The sequence below is a fragment of the Lissotriton vulgaris genome, unplaced genomic scaffold (assembly GCF_964263255.1).
Source record: "Lissotriton vulgaris unplaced genomic scaffold, aLisVul1.2 SCAFFOLD_2103, whole genome shotgun sequence".
In the NCBI taxonomy this organism is placed as follows: Eukaryota; Metazoa; Chordata; class Amphibia; order Caudata; family Salamandridae; genus Lissotriton; species Lissotriton vulgaris.
Genome location: NW_028246552.1, coordinates 169,863 through 187,742, shown reverse-complemented (window position 1 = coordinate 187,742; position 17,880 = coordinate 169,863). Strand labels below are relative to the sequence as shown.

At 49.2% G+C, this 17,880-nt stretch overlaps 1 protein-coding gene across 1 annotated transcript in view; it reads left to right on the top strand.

Annotated features, from left to right (window-relative positions):
• PIK3R4 (phosphoinositide-3-kinase regulatory subunit 4) overlaps positions 1–17,880 on the top strand; it is a 250,220-nt gene that overhangs the window by 71,035 nt on the left and 161,305 nt on the right. Inside the window, exon 8 of the mRNA XM_086949456.1 lies at positions 812–957. Within this exon, the coding sequence (XP_086805582.1) occupies positions 812–957 (146 nt within the window). The remainder of the gene's footprint in view (positions 1–811; positions 958–17,880) is intronic.

Here is a 17,880-nt window from a genome sequence, read left to right as displayed (position 1 = left end):
GGTTGGTAATTTTTGCTTGATGGTTATGAAGAGATTTTGGTTCTTTTGTATTCTGGAATATTAGAGATCCTTACATTTGCATTGCCTATCATAGAAAGACTTGCATGTAGGACCTGTGAAAGGTTACCTGGTGTCAATTTCGGCTTGCATCTTCTCGCCTGACAAGGCGAGACACAATCTTATCCTGCAGGCTCCTTTTGCAGTGGTGGAAGGGTTCATACAAGAAGTCTACAACGTTCAATTACTAGCCTTCTTTTTTCTGTATATGATAGCTCCTACAAACGCCTTTTCGCTCTGTCTCCTCCTGGCTTGAGAATAGTGTTTTGGTTTATCCTAGTTACATTGGCTCCACTGGTTGCGTCTTTAGCCTCTGTGAGGCACAGACAAACCGGTTGGATCTGGGGTCACCGATGCCAATAGCATAATTTATAGAGGGTTCATTGCCACTTCCGTTCTTGTGACTCAACCTACCGCGCTGTTGAGTGCAGACTTGCTCTGTTGACAGGATACTGCTTCAATCTTGCAGAGATCCAGTCTGGCATCTGGGATAAGGTTCACACATGGAATCTGCGGAGCTGTTATATGGATCAGAAAGAACTTTACCAAAACTAACCTAATCTTTTCGGTTCCCAGTATTTTCAAACTAATTGTAAAATATGTGGACTGTTAAATATTCGAGTTTCAAACGATTTGAATTGAAAGGGCAGCAAGTTAATGCTCCTGTGCCATTTTCAGACTTTTTGCATTAACCTTTGTAGTAAATCTAAAATATTAATCCTTCTGCTAATTTGTCTTGTGTTTGTCTGCTCAGCACCGTTCCTGTGCCATCCAAATCTGTGGATCCGATATGGTGCTGTGGGATTTATCGCCACGGTGGCACAGCATTTGAACATTGCTGATGTGTACTGCAAGCTTATGCCATATCTGCATCCTTTCATTATGCAGCCGATCATCCAGGTAATCTCATCAAGCAGATAATAAATTGCACTGCATGGTGAAATGTTTTTGTTGTGCGCTTCGCAACCACAAGTGCGGACGTGTATCAATTGTGCTTCTTACTAATTGTATGGACTTCTAACCTCCTATTGCAAGGAGGATCTGTGAAGGACCCTGAACATTTTACCATTTTCACTCTTGCTGTGTTCTAAGATGAATACGAAAAGCATCACTTAGCCTGTTGAAGTTGTATAAAAGAAAGTTTTTTTCTGCCTAAACCATTAAATGCAAAAACATGAAGAACTTGCGGATTTCTACCAGGATCCATCGATTTCTTTTCAAGGCATGTCCTTAAACAAGTGCATGGTTAATTTAAAATTAAGCCCGCAGACATTGTTAGCTCTGAACTGTGCTTTACTTGCAAAAATATAAGAATTTCTACAATGTAATATACAAATGTATTGCTTCTTGAATTTCAATTATTTCACATTTTCATTTGTAAACTCTTCTAATACAAGCTTCAAATCATATCTGATCCTTATATCTGAATGTGAATTCTTCCCTTATATCATAATAGCCTGTACAGTAACCATTAGGGAATAGTGCAAGTGGAGTGGAGAGAAGATATAGAAATTGGCTTACAGCTCTTTGTGCTCTGTTGAGGTGATATTTCTGAGAGGAACACAGCGTAAGTGTTTTCCTTTACATCCCTGAGGCCTTCTAAACTTGCTGATTCTTTCCTGGGATATTCCTGAGAATGGACTGTGTCTTCTCTTCCTTCCACAGTGTGACACTTGTCTCTATTTCCAGAATGGAAGACCACTCACTGGTCTGCTTGCCCAAACCTACTTCTTTTCAGTGCCTTCTGTCTTGAGAATCTATCCAGGGTACATCTGCTTCACAGACAGATCTGAAATCTGTTAGAACATTTTACACTTTAACAATCCTGTAGCAAGCTGGCTCTTTATATAGTGGACCTAAAAGAGGTATACTGTGCATAGAGTCCAGGCACAACCCAAAGGAATTACAGAAGCACCAATGACACCCCAAATGCTCTATTTTGTGGTAGTGTGGGTGAGGAGATAGGTTTATTAGAGGGTAGTGCTAAGGATTTATTGCACACACTAGGGCAGTACATGAGACACACTCAACAAAGAAATCCAACACCAATTATAAAAATAACGCATACTTTTATATGAATTTAGATACAAAGATCATCGGAACCAAGTATTTTTCGAGTTATGAATTTTACCAGTTTTCAAAAGTTGACAGTGCAATGTCTGGGGGTGGTAATGTTATTCTGCGGGGGAAAACATGTACTTCATTCAGGCACTTGACAGCGACTTACAGGACGTTTCTTGAGGACTTAAGGTGACTATAGGTAAAGGTCAAAGCCACACCAACAGGTCACCTTGGGAGGCTCTGGGGCTTCCCGGTGCAGAGTTATGTTACAGCGTTGGGTGTACCATTCACTACAATGGGGAACGGTCCAGTTAGGAAGAGGCTGCAAGCTGGGACTGGTGGACCAGTCCAGGGGAACCCACAGGGGGGTTCTGTGCTGGAGTCGCTCGAGGTTACAGGGGGCCTACAGAAAGAGGATGCAAGCAGTGACTGCAAGTCCAGTCTGGGCAAACCCAAGGGTGGGCTTTGCTCTTGTTGGTCTGAGGCCCCTTTAGCACTATCACCTCCTTTGGACTCAGGCTTTGGAGCACGGGTGCATAGGTACTTTAAGGTGTCAGGTGTTGGTGTCTGGACTGGGCACAACAAGCCTTGGTTGCTGGAAGAGGTACAGTACCCCAGGTATTGGCACTGTGCGACTCTGGTCAGAACTGACATCCCCACACTTGGAGGGAAGCTAGATCTGACCTGCAGGGCAACTGCTACATCGGTAGTCACATGAAGCATGCGCAGCACAGAGTTTCTAGGAGTCTGTACAGCAGCAGGAGGAATCTGTTGCTCCATGATGGCATGGTGCAGCAGGCAGCCAGGAAGGTTGGAGCCAAGTCCGTTGTGCTCCTCGGTTCTCGGGTCAGTAGTCTTCTAGGTCCGCTTCTTCTTCTGGGTCCGTTGAAATCTCAAGTCTTGTTATCAGGGGGTCCCCTAAATACTCAATTTTGGGGTGTTAAGGGGAGTTAGGGGTAGTAACCAATGGGCTACGTATCCCTGGGTTCACTACACCCCCTAGATGACCACTTCCTTGGGGAGTGGGCATCACCCTGTCCCAGTATTCCTAATTTTGCCACACACAAGATGGTGTAATTTCTAAATTTGTGTTTAATTTAGGCTTGTTCACCCTAGAGGTGTGTCCAGCCTGGCAAAACAACACGCCTCTTGCATTGCTAATTTTCCCACCTTTCTTGGTGCCAGATGGTTCGGGGCAGGGTGTGGCATCTGCCCAGTCAGGCGAAGCCTTGGGTTGCATATCAAAGGCGGCAAAGGCCTTTGAAACCTCCTGCCTTGATATGCTGATTTACCAGCCTTCCTGGGGGAGGAGGTGATAACACCACTCCCTAGAGCAGGCATTGTTTCTGTCCTCTGAGAGCAGAGCTCACACCTCCCAGGGAGTCAGAAACTCGTCTGTGGTGGCAGGTGAAGGAAGTGACCCGATTAGGGCCACCCAGGTTACTCGCTACCACCTCTTAGCCTTCCACACAAAAGAAGAGTCGGTCAGACAGTAGAGAATACAAACCAAGTTATTTATTAGTATTGCGCTGCAGCGGAGCCCAGTCTGACCAGCCTCATAAGATAGCTGCAGAGGGACTGGTCTTCACAAGCATAAAGGTAACAATTCTACGTTTCGTTACTAGACAGGAACACGCTCACCCATTAACTTTCCACAGGGAGACAGCTTTAGACAAAGGGGGCACTCGGAGATGAGCTAAGAGTCTCTGGCAAGGTCAGCCTGTCTGTACCCGCGGCTGGAACAGTGGTAGCGAACCTCATATCTGAAAGAAACATGTTAGTATTAGATTCCTTACCTTAGAATATCCCCAGGCGTCAGACTGGATCCGGAAAATTTTGCGTAGTAGTACCCCTGCGCGTCGGTAGGCGTTGTCTGCGGCTCCGCGTCTGTCGTTGGCGCCGGGATGACGTTGTCGGAGTACTTAGACGTCGCCCTCGCACGCTGACATCAGTTCTTCTTTTTTCCGCGCCAGCAAGCGCAGGTCCGGAGAAAGTGGTACCCTTTAGTCAGTTTTTGACTAAACTTTTTGGATCTTTCTGCTCTGTTTTTCGAGTCGAACGACTCTGACGATGCTGGTAGGGATGCCCGGGTTCAAACCCTGCGTCGACTGCAACCGACTGATGTCGGTTACGGACCCCCATCGCCGGTGTCTGCATTGCCTGGGGCCCGACCACGATGACAAGTCGTGCCCCGACTGCCGGGCCTTGACGTCGAAGGCTAGGCGGGAGCGGTCCTGCAAGCGCCTCGAGCTCCGACAGTCGGTCCGTGACGTTCGAGGTCCCGGTCCGGAAGGAGGTCGAGGGACCGGTCGCGGGCCCGGAGTCATCATAGCTCCGGGAGTCGACACCACTCCTCGGGCTCCAATCCTCCAGTAATAGGCACAAGAAGTCGAAGAGGCGACATCGCTCTACTGACACCCCCCGACCGTCGCGCGGCGTGGCCGGGGGTTCGGGTGACACCGCCCACGCGAATCCGCCGGAGCTGCAGGCGTCGTGGCCTGCTACATACCCGCCGGTCCCTGGGCAGAAAGCGCCGCCGGAGGAGATCGAGGTCTTCCTCATGGCCATGAGGTCGCTCACTCCTCCGTCTGGTTCCGCGGCGCCTTAGGGCCAAGCGGCCCGACTGGGTCCCCAAGCGGGCCGGGTGCTACGGCCCCGGCGCCGTCGGGTGCTTCGGCCCCGGCGCCATCGGCGACTTCGGTCCCGACGCCGCAGGGTCCTGCTGCATCCGGATCAGGGTCGTCGCCGGTCGACCTTACGACCTCGCCGGCGTCGGCCCCAGGGTGTCGTCCCTGGTCCTACCCTTGATTCGGGTCCGGCGCCGGAGCGGCGCCGCTCGACGTCGCGTTCGACGCCGCTAGGAGATTTTTACTTCTATGACCCGACCCCATCCTTTGACCCTGAATATCAGGAAATGGGTGGCGAGGAAGAATGGGAGGGGTCTGAGGACCCGCTGGCAAGTGAGTGCCAACTTTTTCAGGACTGGGGAGGTGAGCTAGGGGATGCCAGTGGTCTGGACACTTGGCCAGACACTGGTTTTGTCTCCCCTCCTACCGTGGCTACGGAGGAGTGGGCTGCCTAAAGTGTGGTGTTGACGCGGGCGGCCAAGGCCTTATCCCTTGAACTCCCCGTTGCGGCACGAGGACTAACCTCCTCACTGAGGTCCTTAAACCGCAGGCAAGCTCCTCGGAGCCTCTGCTGACGTTTAATGAGGCCTTATCTGACGTTCTTCTGGGCGCCTGGTCAAGGCCCACTACAGGTCCCCCTGTAGATAGGAACGTGGCCAGACGCCACCGCCCGGCTCCGGGCGACCCTTGCTTCCTGTCCACCCACCCCACCCCCGAGAGCCTGGTCATCCAGGCCTCTAACTCCCAGACCGCATTCCCAACGGCTCCACCCGATCGGGAATCCAAGAGGTACGAACAGTATGGCAAGAAGATGTTCTCCTCACTGAGTTTGGGATTGCGGTCCATTAACACTGCGTGCCTCTTGGGCCGTTATACCCACTCTCTGTGGGACACAGTCGCGGCCGTGCTGCCAAAATGTCCGGAGGAGGACCGGACTAAACTCGCCCAAGCCCTTGCGGAGGGTATACATGCAGCACGGTATTCCATCCGGTGTGGACTGGATACAACAGACTCGCTAGGTAGAGCGATGGCAACGACGGTGGCGATTCGTCGCCACACCTGGCTGAGGTCCGCCAACTTTTCGGCTGATGTCCAAAACACCCTTATGGATATGCCGTTTGATGGCCGTCGCCTCTTTGGCGACAAGGCAGATAGTGCGCTTGAGCGCTTTAAGGACTCCAGGGCTACGGCCAAGTCCTTGGGCCTGTCGGCCCTGCGCCAGCAACCTGCTGCCTGCGTGGCCAAGGAAGGGGCACCCCCACACGTCCTGCCAGCCACTGGCCGCAGATTAACATCCAGCGCAGTGGCGGATGTGGTAACGGCCGTGGCGGTGCCCGGGGACAACGGCGAGGCCAGTCCACACCCACCCCCGCAGCATCCGCCTCAAAGCCTTCCTAGTCAGAGCTTTCAGGCCCACATGACGCCAGTGGGGGGCAGGATTCGCCATCACCTCCTTCACTGGCACAACATCACTTCGGACAGGTGGGTGCTGCAAATCGTCCGAAGGGGCTACTCCCTCCCCTTCGAGGCGACCCCTCCAGCCATGCCACCGCAGTACCACCGCGTGTCGGGGCATCACTTGAATCTTTTGCAAGAGGAAGTTACGGCCCTCTTGGCCAAGGGGGCCATCGAGCGCGTTCTTGTGCCAGAAGTAGGGTGTGGTTGCTACTCCCACTACTTTCTGGTTCCCAAGAAGGGCAAAGGGGGCCTGCGCCTTATCTTGGACCTGCGGAACGTCAACGGCTTCCTCCGGAAGGAGAAGTTAAAGATGCTGACATTGGCTCAGGTCTTAGCTGCCCTGGACCCGGGAGACTGGATGGTAGCGTTGGACTTGCAGGACGCTTATTTTCACATCCCCGTCCTGCCGGCCCACCAGCGTTACCTGCGGTTCACGGTAGGCCTCGAGCACTTTCAGTTTACCGTGCTCCCCTTCGGCCTTACCAGCGCCCCACGGGTGTTCACGAAAGTGATGGTTCATCTGCGCAGATTAGGGGTTTCAGTCTTCCCCTACCTCGACGACTGGTTGTTGAAGGCAGGACTCGCCCCAGACAGTCGTCAGCCACCTCCAGACTAGGGCTGACCTCCTGCACCTGCTGGGGTTCTCCATCAATGTGCCGAAGTCACACCTGTGTCCCTCTCAGAAGCTCCTCTTCATCGGAGCGGTTCTAGACTCTGCGCAGTTTCGGGTTTATCCTCCCGAACAGCGGGTTCGGGATATTCATGCTCTGATTCCGATCTTTCAGTTATCCCGAGTCTCGGTCAGGTTGACGCTGCCGCTTCTGGGGCTGATGGCCTCCTGCATCCTTCTGGTGCCTCACGCCAGGTGGCGGATGCGGGCTCTGCAGTGGGACCTGAAGTTTCAGTGGGCCCAGCATCAGGGCAACTTGTCCGACAATGTCTTGATCTCGGAGAGCACTGCCAGACAGTAGCAGTGGTGGCTCATGAACCGCGATTGGGTCAGTGGCAGATCCCTCTCCCTACCCCAACCGGAGCACGTAGTTGTGACGGACGCCTCCCTCCAGGGTTGAGGGGGCCACATGGGAGAGGCGGAGATCAGAGGCCTCTGGTCTCCGGCGGAGTCCCGGCTCCACATCAACCTTCTGGAGCTGCGGGCGATCCGGCTTGCACTGAAGGCATTCCTCCCCTCTGTCCCGGGGAGTGTAGTGCAGGTGTTCACGGACAACACCACCTCCATGTGGTACTGCAACAAACAGGGCGGTGTGGGGTCGTGGACCCTATGCCAGGAGGCTCTGCGGCTGGAACATCAGGGCGTGACTCTGGTGGTTCTACACCTGGCAGGTTCCCTGAACGCCAGGGTGGAAAAACTCAGCCGTCGGTGCATGATGGATCACGAATGGCGTCTGAACTCGGACGTGGCGCAAGGCCTCTTTCAGCAGTGGGGAGAGCCTTGGTTAGATCTATTCGCCACAGAAGAGAGCGCGCAATGTCATCAGTTCTTCGCGTTGGAATTTCCAAGGCGGCACTCGCTCGGAGACGCTTTTCGCCGCGAGTGGAGATGTGGTTGTTGTACGCCTTTCCGCCTATACCACTTCTGCCCAGAGTGCTGAAGAAGATAAGGCGTGACCGGGCCCAAGTTATCCTTGTGGCTCCGGACTGGGCACGAAGATACTGGTATCCCGAGCTACTCAGCATGTCTGTCGATCCCCCGATTCGTCTGCCTCTTCAGGAGGACCTTCTGTCGCAGCAGCAGGGGACGGTCCTCCACCCGAACCTGTCCAGCCTCCACTTACATGCGTGGAGATTGAGCGGCGGCAGTTGAGGTCATTTGACTTGCCTCCTGAAGTCTGTAATGTGATTCTGGCAGCCAGGCGTCTCTCCACAAAATTGGTATACGCCTGCAGGTGGAGCAAATTTGTGGCATGGTGCACAGCAAAGGCTGTGGATCCCCTTTCTGCCCCTCTTTCAGGGATCTTTCTTCTTTCTCTTGCCCAGCAGGGCTCTGCTCTGGGAACTATCAAGGGCTACTTCTCTGCTATTTCCGCCTTCTTAAGGCTCCCTGATCAGCCCTCTTTGTTCAAGTCACCAGTTTTAAATAGGTTTTGGAAGGGCATCACTGATATGTTTCCTCCTTTTCCTTTCGTGATGCCTCAGTGGTACTTGAACCTTGTTCTGACTTATTTGATCTGTCCTCTTCGTCTCCTTACTCTCAAGACTGCATTCCTGGTTGCCATCACCTCTGCCAGGAGGGTGAGTGAGCTCCAGGCTCTTTCCTCTAAACCTCCTTTCCTTTCTTTCCATCCGGACAAAGTTGTGTTGCGGACGCGACCCTCTTTCCTGCCCAAGGTAGTTCCACTTCGGGCAGTCCATCACCTTGCCCACCTTCTTTCCGCCTCCGAATCCCTCGAAAGAGGAAGAGAGGCTCCACCGTCTGGACCCAAAACGTGTGCTCTCATTTTATCTGGATCGCACACGCCAGTTCCGGGTGGATGACCAACTCTTCGTTGGTTACGTGGGCGCTAAGAAAGGTTGGGCAGTGCACAAGCGGACCATCTCTCGGTGGATCGTGTTGGGCATCAAGGTATGCTACTCCTTGGCTAAAAAGGAGCCTCCTGTTGGGCTGAGGGCCCATTCCACTCTGGCCACACCGGATACTACTGCCCTGGGTCGGGGAGTCCCCTTGCAGGACATCTGTCAGGCAGCTACATGGGCCTCGCTACACACGTTCGCAAGACACTACTGTCTGGACAGCCAAGTCCGGAGAGAAGGCTTCTTTGGCTGTTCCGTTCTCCAGGACTTTCTGGTGTGATCATTGGTTCGCATACCCAGCACCGGGGTTGGTATTGCTGGGGTATCTATTCTAAGGTAAGGAATCTAATACTAACCTGTTACTTTCAGATACACAAGTTACTTACCTTTGGTAACGATATATCTGTAAGAAACAGTAGTTAGTATTCAAATCCTTACTGCACCACCCATCCTCCCCGTTCTGCGAACCGATATCTAGGGTTAAGGTCATCCCCTTTCAGGGCCCTAGTTTCATGGTACCAGTGTTGGTTTTTATCATAGCTCTGCGTTTTTGGCGCGGAAAAGCTATGTTTAAGAACTGATGTCAGCGCGCAATGGCGGCGTCTAAGTACTCCGACAACGTCATCCCGGCACCACCGATGACGCCTAACGACGCGCAGGGGTACTGCTATAAAATTTTTCCGGATCCAGTCTGACACCTGGGGATATTCTTAGGTAAGGAATCTAATACTAACTACTGTTTCTTACAGATATATTGTTACCGAAGGTAAGTAACTTGTGCTTCTAGCAGGAAAGGTAAGTGCTAATGAGCAACTTTCTCATGTTTTCAGCGAGGCCTAACCTTGGAGAGACAAATACATCAGCACAGCTTTTAGCAATGAAAGCATAAATAAGTAAGCTAACTTAACACAGAACAAAACATGAGCAATGTGGCAGTAATATTTCAATTCTAACAGACCCTCCTTTTAGCATTTATGGCTACATTTTATTGTTGCCATTAGGTAAGGGTCTTACAATTCTAAAAGAAAGGAAAAAATGCTCCGACATAGACAGTAATACAATTTGTCAGTGTTCATAAATACCTATTATTCGATATGCGTATGGACATTAACACTTGTATTACCCATTCATTCAGTATCAGGAGTAGAAGTTGCAAGGGATGAGGCGGAACCAAAAATGCCCTCATCTATCTGCATCATCTCGTGAACATCCTTCTGCAGCATAATCGCAGCAATATCACGAATCGTCTTCTGCGACTTTGGGAAGAGGAGTGTTGTACAATAAGAGCAGCATAATGGGAGACACTGCAACAGAAAATCAGTAAACTACAGTAAAGTATATTACCCTTTCCAAAATCTAACCCCATCCACCAAACCGGGACCAACTCCAATTTCCGCTCTCTAGCCCTTTGACATTCTCCAAAATATCTAAAATGTGTTGAGTGATATTCTTTTCCATATTTGTAATCCCGACTACACACTGGTCGCCCTCTACCGAGCACACACCAGCGCTTTTAGTTAGTATGAAATCAACTGCATATCTTGTTTGCTCAAAGTAGACTTGCATTCTTTCCAATTGGGTGCTGATATCCCGTTAGGCCGCTACTGTGGAGTTAGACAGTATCTGCAACTTACATTCAAAATATTCCCTAGCCCTTTCTCCTCTAGCCGTAGCGGTACCACCAAATGTAATAATGGAGGAAAGTATATACCCAAAAGTGATACCATTACTATAATTATTGACCTCCAGATCACTCACCCTGTCACAAAATTATTTTGTTTGTGTTCTTTTCACCCAACGGAAATTATGCTTGGGATTAGCATGTTTGCAGGGAACACCTAAAGGCAACACCATTCCTAGGGCTACATCGTCTGTACCATTATGGACATTAGAGTAAGTACCATTGGACAAAAAATAAAACCCCGGGTGTGCAAAAATGTGCCTATCGTAATCCACAGTGGAATATTTTGTACTAATTCCAAAGGTATTAGGGTCTTTATCATTTACTAGGAGAATTGTAATTTTATGCAGCACTGAGCCTGAGCTGTTCACATACAAATCGGTATCTGTGCTATTTACAATGGGACAGCAAGCGGGATAATAGCCGGCCTCACGGGTAACCACTACATCTGTATAATGCCACCCTACTAGAGTAATATTCTGATCCTTCATGTAGTAGATATCGCAATAGGTGTCATTAGCGCATCCTGAATAGCCCATTCCCTGTGGTTTTTGGTAATATAGGCAAGAACCCTGATAGGCAAAGCCAAAGGCTCCAGAAACTTCTCTAAAATCCGGGGGTTTAGTGTAAGTATAGTTCACTAGAGACAATGGATAAGCAGTCCATAAGTTAGTGACTAAGTCGGTAGGGTAACAAACTGTTCCTTGCCAAAGAATCTCAAATGTGTATCTAAAAATATGTTTTATGGACTGACCTCTTATTTCTCGGCAAAGAGACAACCTTTTCTTTTCCTGACGATATTACATTTTGTTTATTCTCCAATATTTATATCATCCCACATAATATCAAAAGCAACAAAACCATGGAAACAACACAAAATATTTACTTTTTAAGTGACCACACCATATTAGTTTGACCCACAAGGAACACAGGCTGCTCCTCGTCAGCCATGGGTCGACCAAATGGGTAAATAATGACCAGAGGAAAGCAATTTTAATGGAGCAAATGGCAAGGAAAGTGAAAAGGTAAAAATTGAAAATTTTGTCCAGCGTCCGTCAAAGAGCCATCGCTGGTAGGCTCCTATTGCTCATCTGAGTTGGCGCTTTTGAGCAGCAGCGGTGGAGCTACTAGTCCGAGCTCTTTGTCACACTTCATGTTGCAGGATAATGCACTCACCTCCAGGAGAGCACGCTCACCGAATCTTGTTCACCACAGTCCGGAACAGAGCACCAATCTCCCTTTCCCTAAGCTATCATTGGTACCACAGACAAGGAACATGCACCCTATTCTTAACCCTCGCAGTCCATCCCTACTAATCTGACTTTTCCTTTGGTGCACTATCGCTCCTTTGGGAACACAAATTGTACCTAGCCGCTCCAGGCACAGAGGGGTCAACAAAAATGGGCTCAAACTCAGAAGCATCAGTGGATGGGGGCTCTTGGATAGCCCTTATTTCAGGGGGCACTACCTCATTCAGCACAGCATTGTTCTCCTCCTGCGATTGTGCCCATGTCAGTCGAGCATCGGAAAAGGGGATGAAGTGGGGTACTTTCTCTGTTTCACTGTCTCCCACTCCTTCCAGCACCCATTGGTCATACAGCAGAGGTACCCACTTACAGTGGCTGGCGTAAATCCAATTCTTCCGCCCAGCCACTTTCACTGCACTTCTGGTGGTGAGTAGAACCTGGGCAGGCCCCTTCCAGCGGGGCTCCAAGCTGCACTTCCGCTGGAAGTTCCTGGTTAGAACATAGTCGCCAGGCTGGATCACATGTCCAGGTCCCCTCAGGTGCTGGCGGCAGGGTCTCTGAGATCTGTTGGTGAATAGAACGCACATTCTTAGTTAATTCGTAAAGGAATCCATTAACGAAGGGTATTCTATTTCAGAAAAATGCCTAGGTCTTTGGATGCCCCAGACGTTTGCTGGTGGCCGAACACAACCTCATATGGGGACACTAGTGTGAGCCGTAACTCTTGTTGACAGAAGGGCTAACGGTAAAGCATCTGGCCACTTCAATCCTGTGCTTTCCTGAATCTTTGCCAGTTTCAGTTTGAGAGTACCGTTGTACTTCTCAACCAAACCTCCTGACTGGGGGTGGTGTGCAGCATGGAACTTTTGCCTAATGTGTAACCATCACACACTAACTGGATCATTTTTGAATTGAGGTGACTGCTGTTGTCAATCCAAATCAAACGAGGCAAACCGAAGGGAGAGATTTAACTCCTTCAGGATGGCTTTCGCCATCGCCAAGGTTGTATTCTCTTTAGTGGGGTATGCCTCAACCTAATTTACTAAATGTGCAAACAACCACCAATACATATTTCAGATTGTTGACATGTTCCATTTCGATATATTACATCTGAAGGACCTCGAAAGGGAAAGAAGATGGGGAGAAATTGCCAGGGGGTGTAGGAGTGCCTTTCCCAGGATTGTACATCATACATACCATGCAATAAAGGAATGGCAGCCTTGGGGATGCCATCATTCTGCCACACAGGATCTAGTAGGTTGCATATGCCCTTAGCGCTAATGTGAGCTGGCCCATGCGCCATAGTGAATACAGGGAGTACATAGGCATCCGGTAACCTCCATCTTTGCTTTCCTGACTTATCTGTCCAGCACCCATCTTCGTCTAGACGTGCTGTGCTTTCTTGCCATACTGCAAATTCCTCAATCGTTGCCTCACTCTATATCTCCTTGACACTTTCCAGTGTATCCTCAAACATAGTAACTTCGGGTACCCATCTAGCAGGCCATGCCACAAACATTCTTTTCATTTCTGTTCGAGATGTCTCCTTAGCTGTTAAATCTGCAAATGCATTTCCCCTCCCCACATCATTAGTAATTGCCTTGTGGGCGCTGCACTTTACTATTGCTAGCTACTTGGGGAGTGTCAGAGCTGACAAAAGCCTGTGTATCAATGGGCCATTCTGGATCTTTACCCCATTAGAAGTCAGAAATTCTCTCTCTACCCAGAGCCGCCGACAATTATGGGCGACTCCAAAGGCATACTGGCTGTCAGTATAAATATTGACAGTCAGTCCCTCACCTAGCTCACAAGCTCGAAGGAGGGCAACTAGCTCTGCAGCTTGGGCCGACTGATAGGGAACTCGTGATGTCTCAACTACAGTGTGTAAAGTGGTGATTGCATAAGCTGCAGTGTTGTGCCATCCTGTAATTCGAAACAAGAGCCATCAACATATAGTTTCCCTTGTGGGTCAGATAGGGGAACATTAGTCCAGTCTACCTGTCCCTTCGTCTCTTCCTCGGTCCGAAAAATGCACATCTATTTCCTCACTTTCAGAAGAAAGGGGTAGTAACGTGGCTGGGTTCAGGGTGGCACATATTTTGATGGTAACGTGTGGTGCAAAGAGGGTCAATTCATAACCAGTCAGACGTGCACTTGTAAGGTGCTGTGTCTTTGTTTTGTTCAAAAGTGTATCCACAGCATGTGGTACCATGACTGTGAGGTCGATATCAAGGACGAGCCTTCCGATTGTCGCAGAGAGACCGCCACGGCCGCGACCACTCTTAGACAGCTCGGGAGGGCTCTTGCGACGTTTTCAAGCAGAGCAGAAAAATAAGCACACGGCCTCTGCTTACCTCCAAAGGCTTGTGTCAAGACAGAGAGCACATAGCCAGCGGTCTTGTGTACATGCAACGCAAACTGCTTCTGGTAGTCAGGCATACCAAGCACAGGCGCAAAGCAAAGCGCAACCCTTATTTGCTCAAAAGCTTTCTGGCATTCAGGTGTCCAGGGCAAGGGTTCATTCAAATCTTTAGTGGTTAGCTGCAACAGCAGCTTTGTTAGTAGGAAAAGGTTAAGTATCCAGTGGCGACAATGCGAAGTAATACAGATGAACGCTCGCACATCCTTTTGCGTCTTAGGGATGGGCATTTTTACAATAGGATTAATGCCTTCAGGCGTTAGTCTGCTCCCCTCCTTCGACAGTAGGTGACCTAGATAGGTGGCCTCCTGTTGACAATATTGGAATTTCGAAAGGACCCTTCTTGTCCATGATGAGCCAAATGTAGCAACAATTTAACCGTTGCATCGTTGCACCCTTATACTGTGTCTGAAGCGATCAAGAGATCGTCAACGTACTGCAGTAATACATTACTTGAGGGAAGTGTGAGGGAAACCAATTTGCTTTTTAAAGCTTGACTATATATGCTAGGACTCTCAGTATAGCCCTGTGGAACCCAACAGAATCTAAAGCTTCTGTCGTCAAGGACAAACCCAAACAAATACCAGATATCTGGGTGGATTGGAATGCTAAAGAATGCATTTTTCAAATTGATAACAGAAAAGAGTTTAGCAGGGGAAGGAATCATAGTCAAAAGGGCAGTGATATCGGGGAAAACTGGGAACTGAGGAACCACAATCTTATTAACTTTGCGCAAATCGATCACACAGCGATAGACATCAGGTTGGTCATCAGAGGAGCCCATGGGTGCCCTCTTAAGAATGGGAAGAATAGGGCTATTACACACATTTGCAGTCATCTCTTCAACAACCCCTGACTTAATCAAATCCTGTATAATCTGCGATAGAGCGCGCTCCCCTGCTTGTGGTATTTTGTACTGAGGAATACGAGGGAGAACAGCATTGTTTTTGACCTGAATAGAAACTAGAGTTATCTGCAACAGCCCTACGACTGTATCACCTGTAGCCCATAAAGTAGTTGGCACATCTTTAAACTCAGCAGGAAAGGGGTTCATCTTTGGACAAGCACTGCTTTGGTGCTATAGTCATATAGACACCGTCTGGAGAACAGGAAATAGTTGCATGCAGCCTCTTCAACAAATCCAAACCCATCACATTTTTGCCACAATTGGATGTCAATAGAAATGGCGAATCCACAGTAAAGGGACCAATAGTCAAAGCAAATGACTTGGAAATGGGGCTCACAACCGGTATACCTGAAAAGCCTACCGAAACATTATTTTGGCCAGATAGAGCAGCCCCGGGGACCAGCTAATGAGAAACAAAGCTATTCATTGCTCCTGTGTCCACAAAAAATTTCTTTACTGAGCCTTGCACATCTGTGGTGACATAAGGACCGCACTGATCCACAGGTATCTGAACTGGTCCCTCACCCTGCCCCTGGCTGTCCTAGCTGTGGGACATCCCTGTCACCTTGTCCAAATCATAATCATAGTGGTGATACTGTTTCCCTCGAGAGTCATCAAAATAGTTCTGATCAAAGCGACCCAGCTACGTCCCATCCTCCCGAGCCTTATCCCGATCACTTACTCTACAACTCCGTCCACGAGAACACAGTCCTCGAGGGGCCGCAACATTCTGCAATAATACTAGACACTCGCTACGCCAGTGCCCCTCCTCATTCTGCTTAACTTCCTGCTGCCATACCTGAAGAGAATCAAACATCGACTGTCGACTTCGTTTTGCAAACAATTTATCCTGCAGGAAAGTCAGTTTTTGTTCATCAAAGGTACCTGTTAGTGACCACTGCAATTCGGCATTGTCCCTCGTATATTTCAACCAGTAAGCTATGTGGGAGCTCTCTGCTATCTTAACGAACTCTAGCGCCGAGACACCGGAAGGTATTTGTGCGCTCTAGAAATTTTATAAATAAATAAATAAATTTTATAAATAAATAAATTTGAGCCATAGTGTACTAAATATAATAGGCAAAACCGAAGGGGATGATGGACGGAGTGTTGAACATTGCAAGTGGCTTTGTTCGCCCCCCTTTTGGCAGGGTATGCCCAGACGTGGGTCCTTTGCTCACTTTGCCACTGGATTCAAGCTAGCCTGGCTGATGACGGCGGATTAACCAGAAACTGGTCCCAGGATGCTTGTTTCCGGTCCAGGGAAGACCTGGCTTGGCAGTTCGGGCTGGACTGTTCCCATGAGGCACAGGGTCAGACTGATTTGCATATGGCCATGTCTGAACTGGGGTGGCGGAGTGAGCTAAAGAATGATGATGGATTAAACCCAGATCAGTTGACTGGGGGTGAGTGCCTGCAATGTTCAACACTCCGTCCATCATCCCCTTTGGTTTTGCTGAATGTAATAAGGCCAAGGCCATGCTTGACGTACATATCAAAGTTTGGAGTGCCTTCTGGAGGCGCAGGTTGCCTCTCTAATCGAGCATCAGTAGAATAACACAGCACCCCAAACAACACAATTTGCTCACACAAGGCATCTTAAAAAGGGGGAAGGTCACTATTCCTACCAGACAAATAATTCACAAATATCTTTCAAAAGGTCGATCCTCAGACCGTCTAAAACAAACAATAACCAAAAGTCAGTCTTCAGACTGCGCCCAAAAACAAATCAGAGTCGACATCACAAAACCAAAAACCGGCGAAAAGACCCCCCAAGTATTTTTAAAACTAAGCCAAATCCATTATGTTGCCTGGCAGAGTGTCTGCAGATGCTCTGTATTCAATCGGTCCTTACACCTACCAAGTTTAAATCAAATGGTCCTCAGACCATACCAAAGATGGCGCTATATTCACAGAGAACCAAGACAAACTCACCTGGTGCACACTGGTCGAACACATTTCATTCTTCACTGCCGACTCTTTGGACCAAATGGTCAGAACCAAGGGTTTCGCCTTTCAGGACTCCATCCGGAATGACCACTGGGCGAGACACCACCCGATCAGACAGGCGGGGCAGCTGCGAGTACCGGGCTCTATCATGCAGGTATCCCCGATCCTCCCATCCGACCTGACGTGGCCCCATCCTCCACACCCGGCTGCGGGCGAAGATGGGTCATCCGATGGGGTACCTGTTTGGGTGCCAACTGTAGGAAGTGACCCGATTAGGGCTACCCCGGTCACTTGCGACCACCTCTCAGCCTTCCACACAAAGGAAGAGTGGGTCAGACAGTAGAGAATACAAACCAAGTTATTTATTAGTATTACGCTGCAGCGGAGCCCAGTCTGACAAGTCTCCTAAGATAGCTGCAGAGGGACTGGTCTTCACAAGCATAAAGATAACAATTATATGTTTCGCAACTGAACAGGAACACGCCCACCCAGTAACTTTCCACAGGAAGACAGCTTTAGACAAAGGGGGCACACAGAGATGAGCTAAGAGTCTGAGACTGGGTACACACTATCTCTCTGGCAAGGTCATCCTGTCTGTACCCGTAGCTGGAATAGTGGGAGCGAACCTCTATCTAGCGGGAAAGGTATGTGCTAATGAGCAACTTTCTCATGCTTTCAGCGAGGCCTCACCTTGGAGACACAAATACATCGGCACAGCTTTTAGAAATAAAAGCAGAAACAATTTTCCATCAGGATCCAAAATGCCGGGTGGCAAGAAAATGGTGCCAAGAATGCTAACTTAACACAGAACAAAACATGAGCAATATGGCAGTATTCTTTAAATTCTAACACAGGCTGAACTGAAACAGTAAGCTAGCACACTAGAAGGCTAGTAGGGTACAGGGAGAACCTCTAAGGTACCCTTCATGATCTATAAATATGAG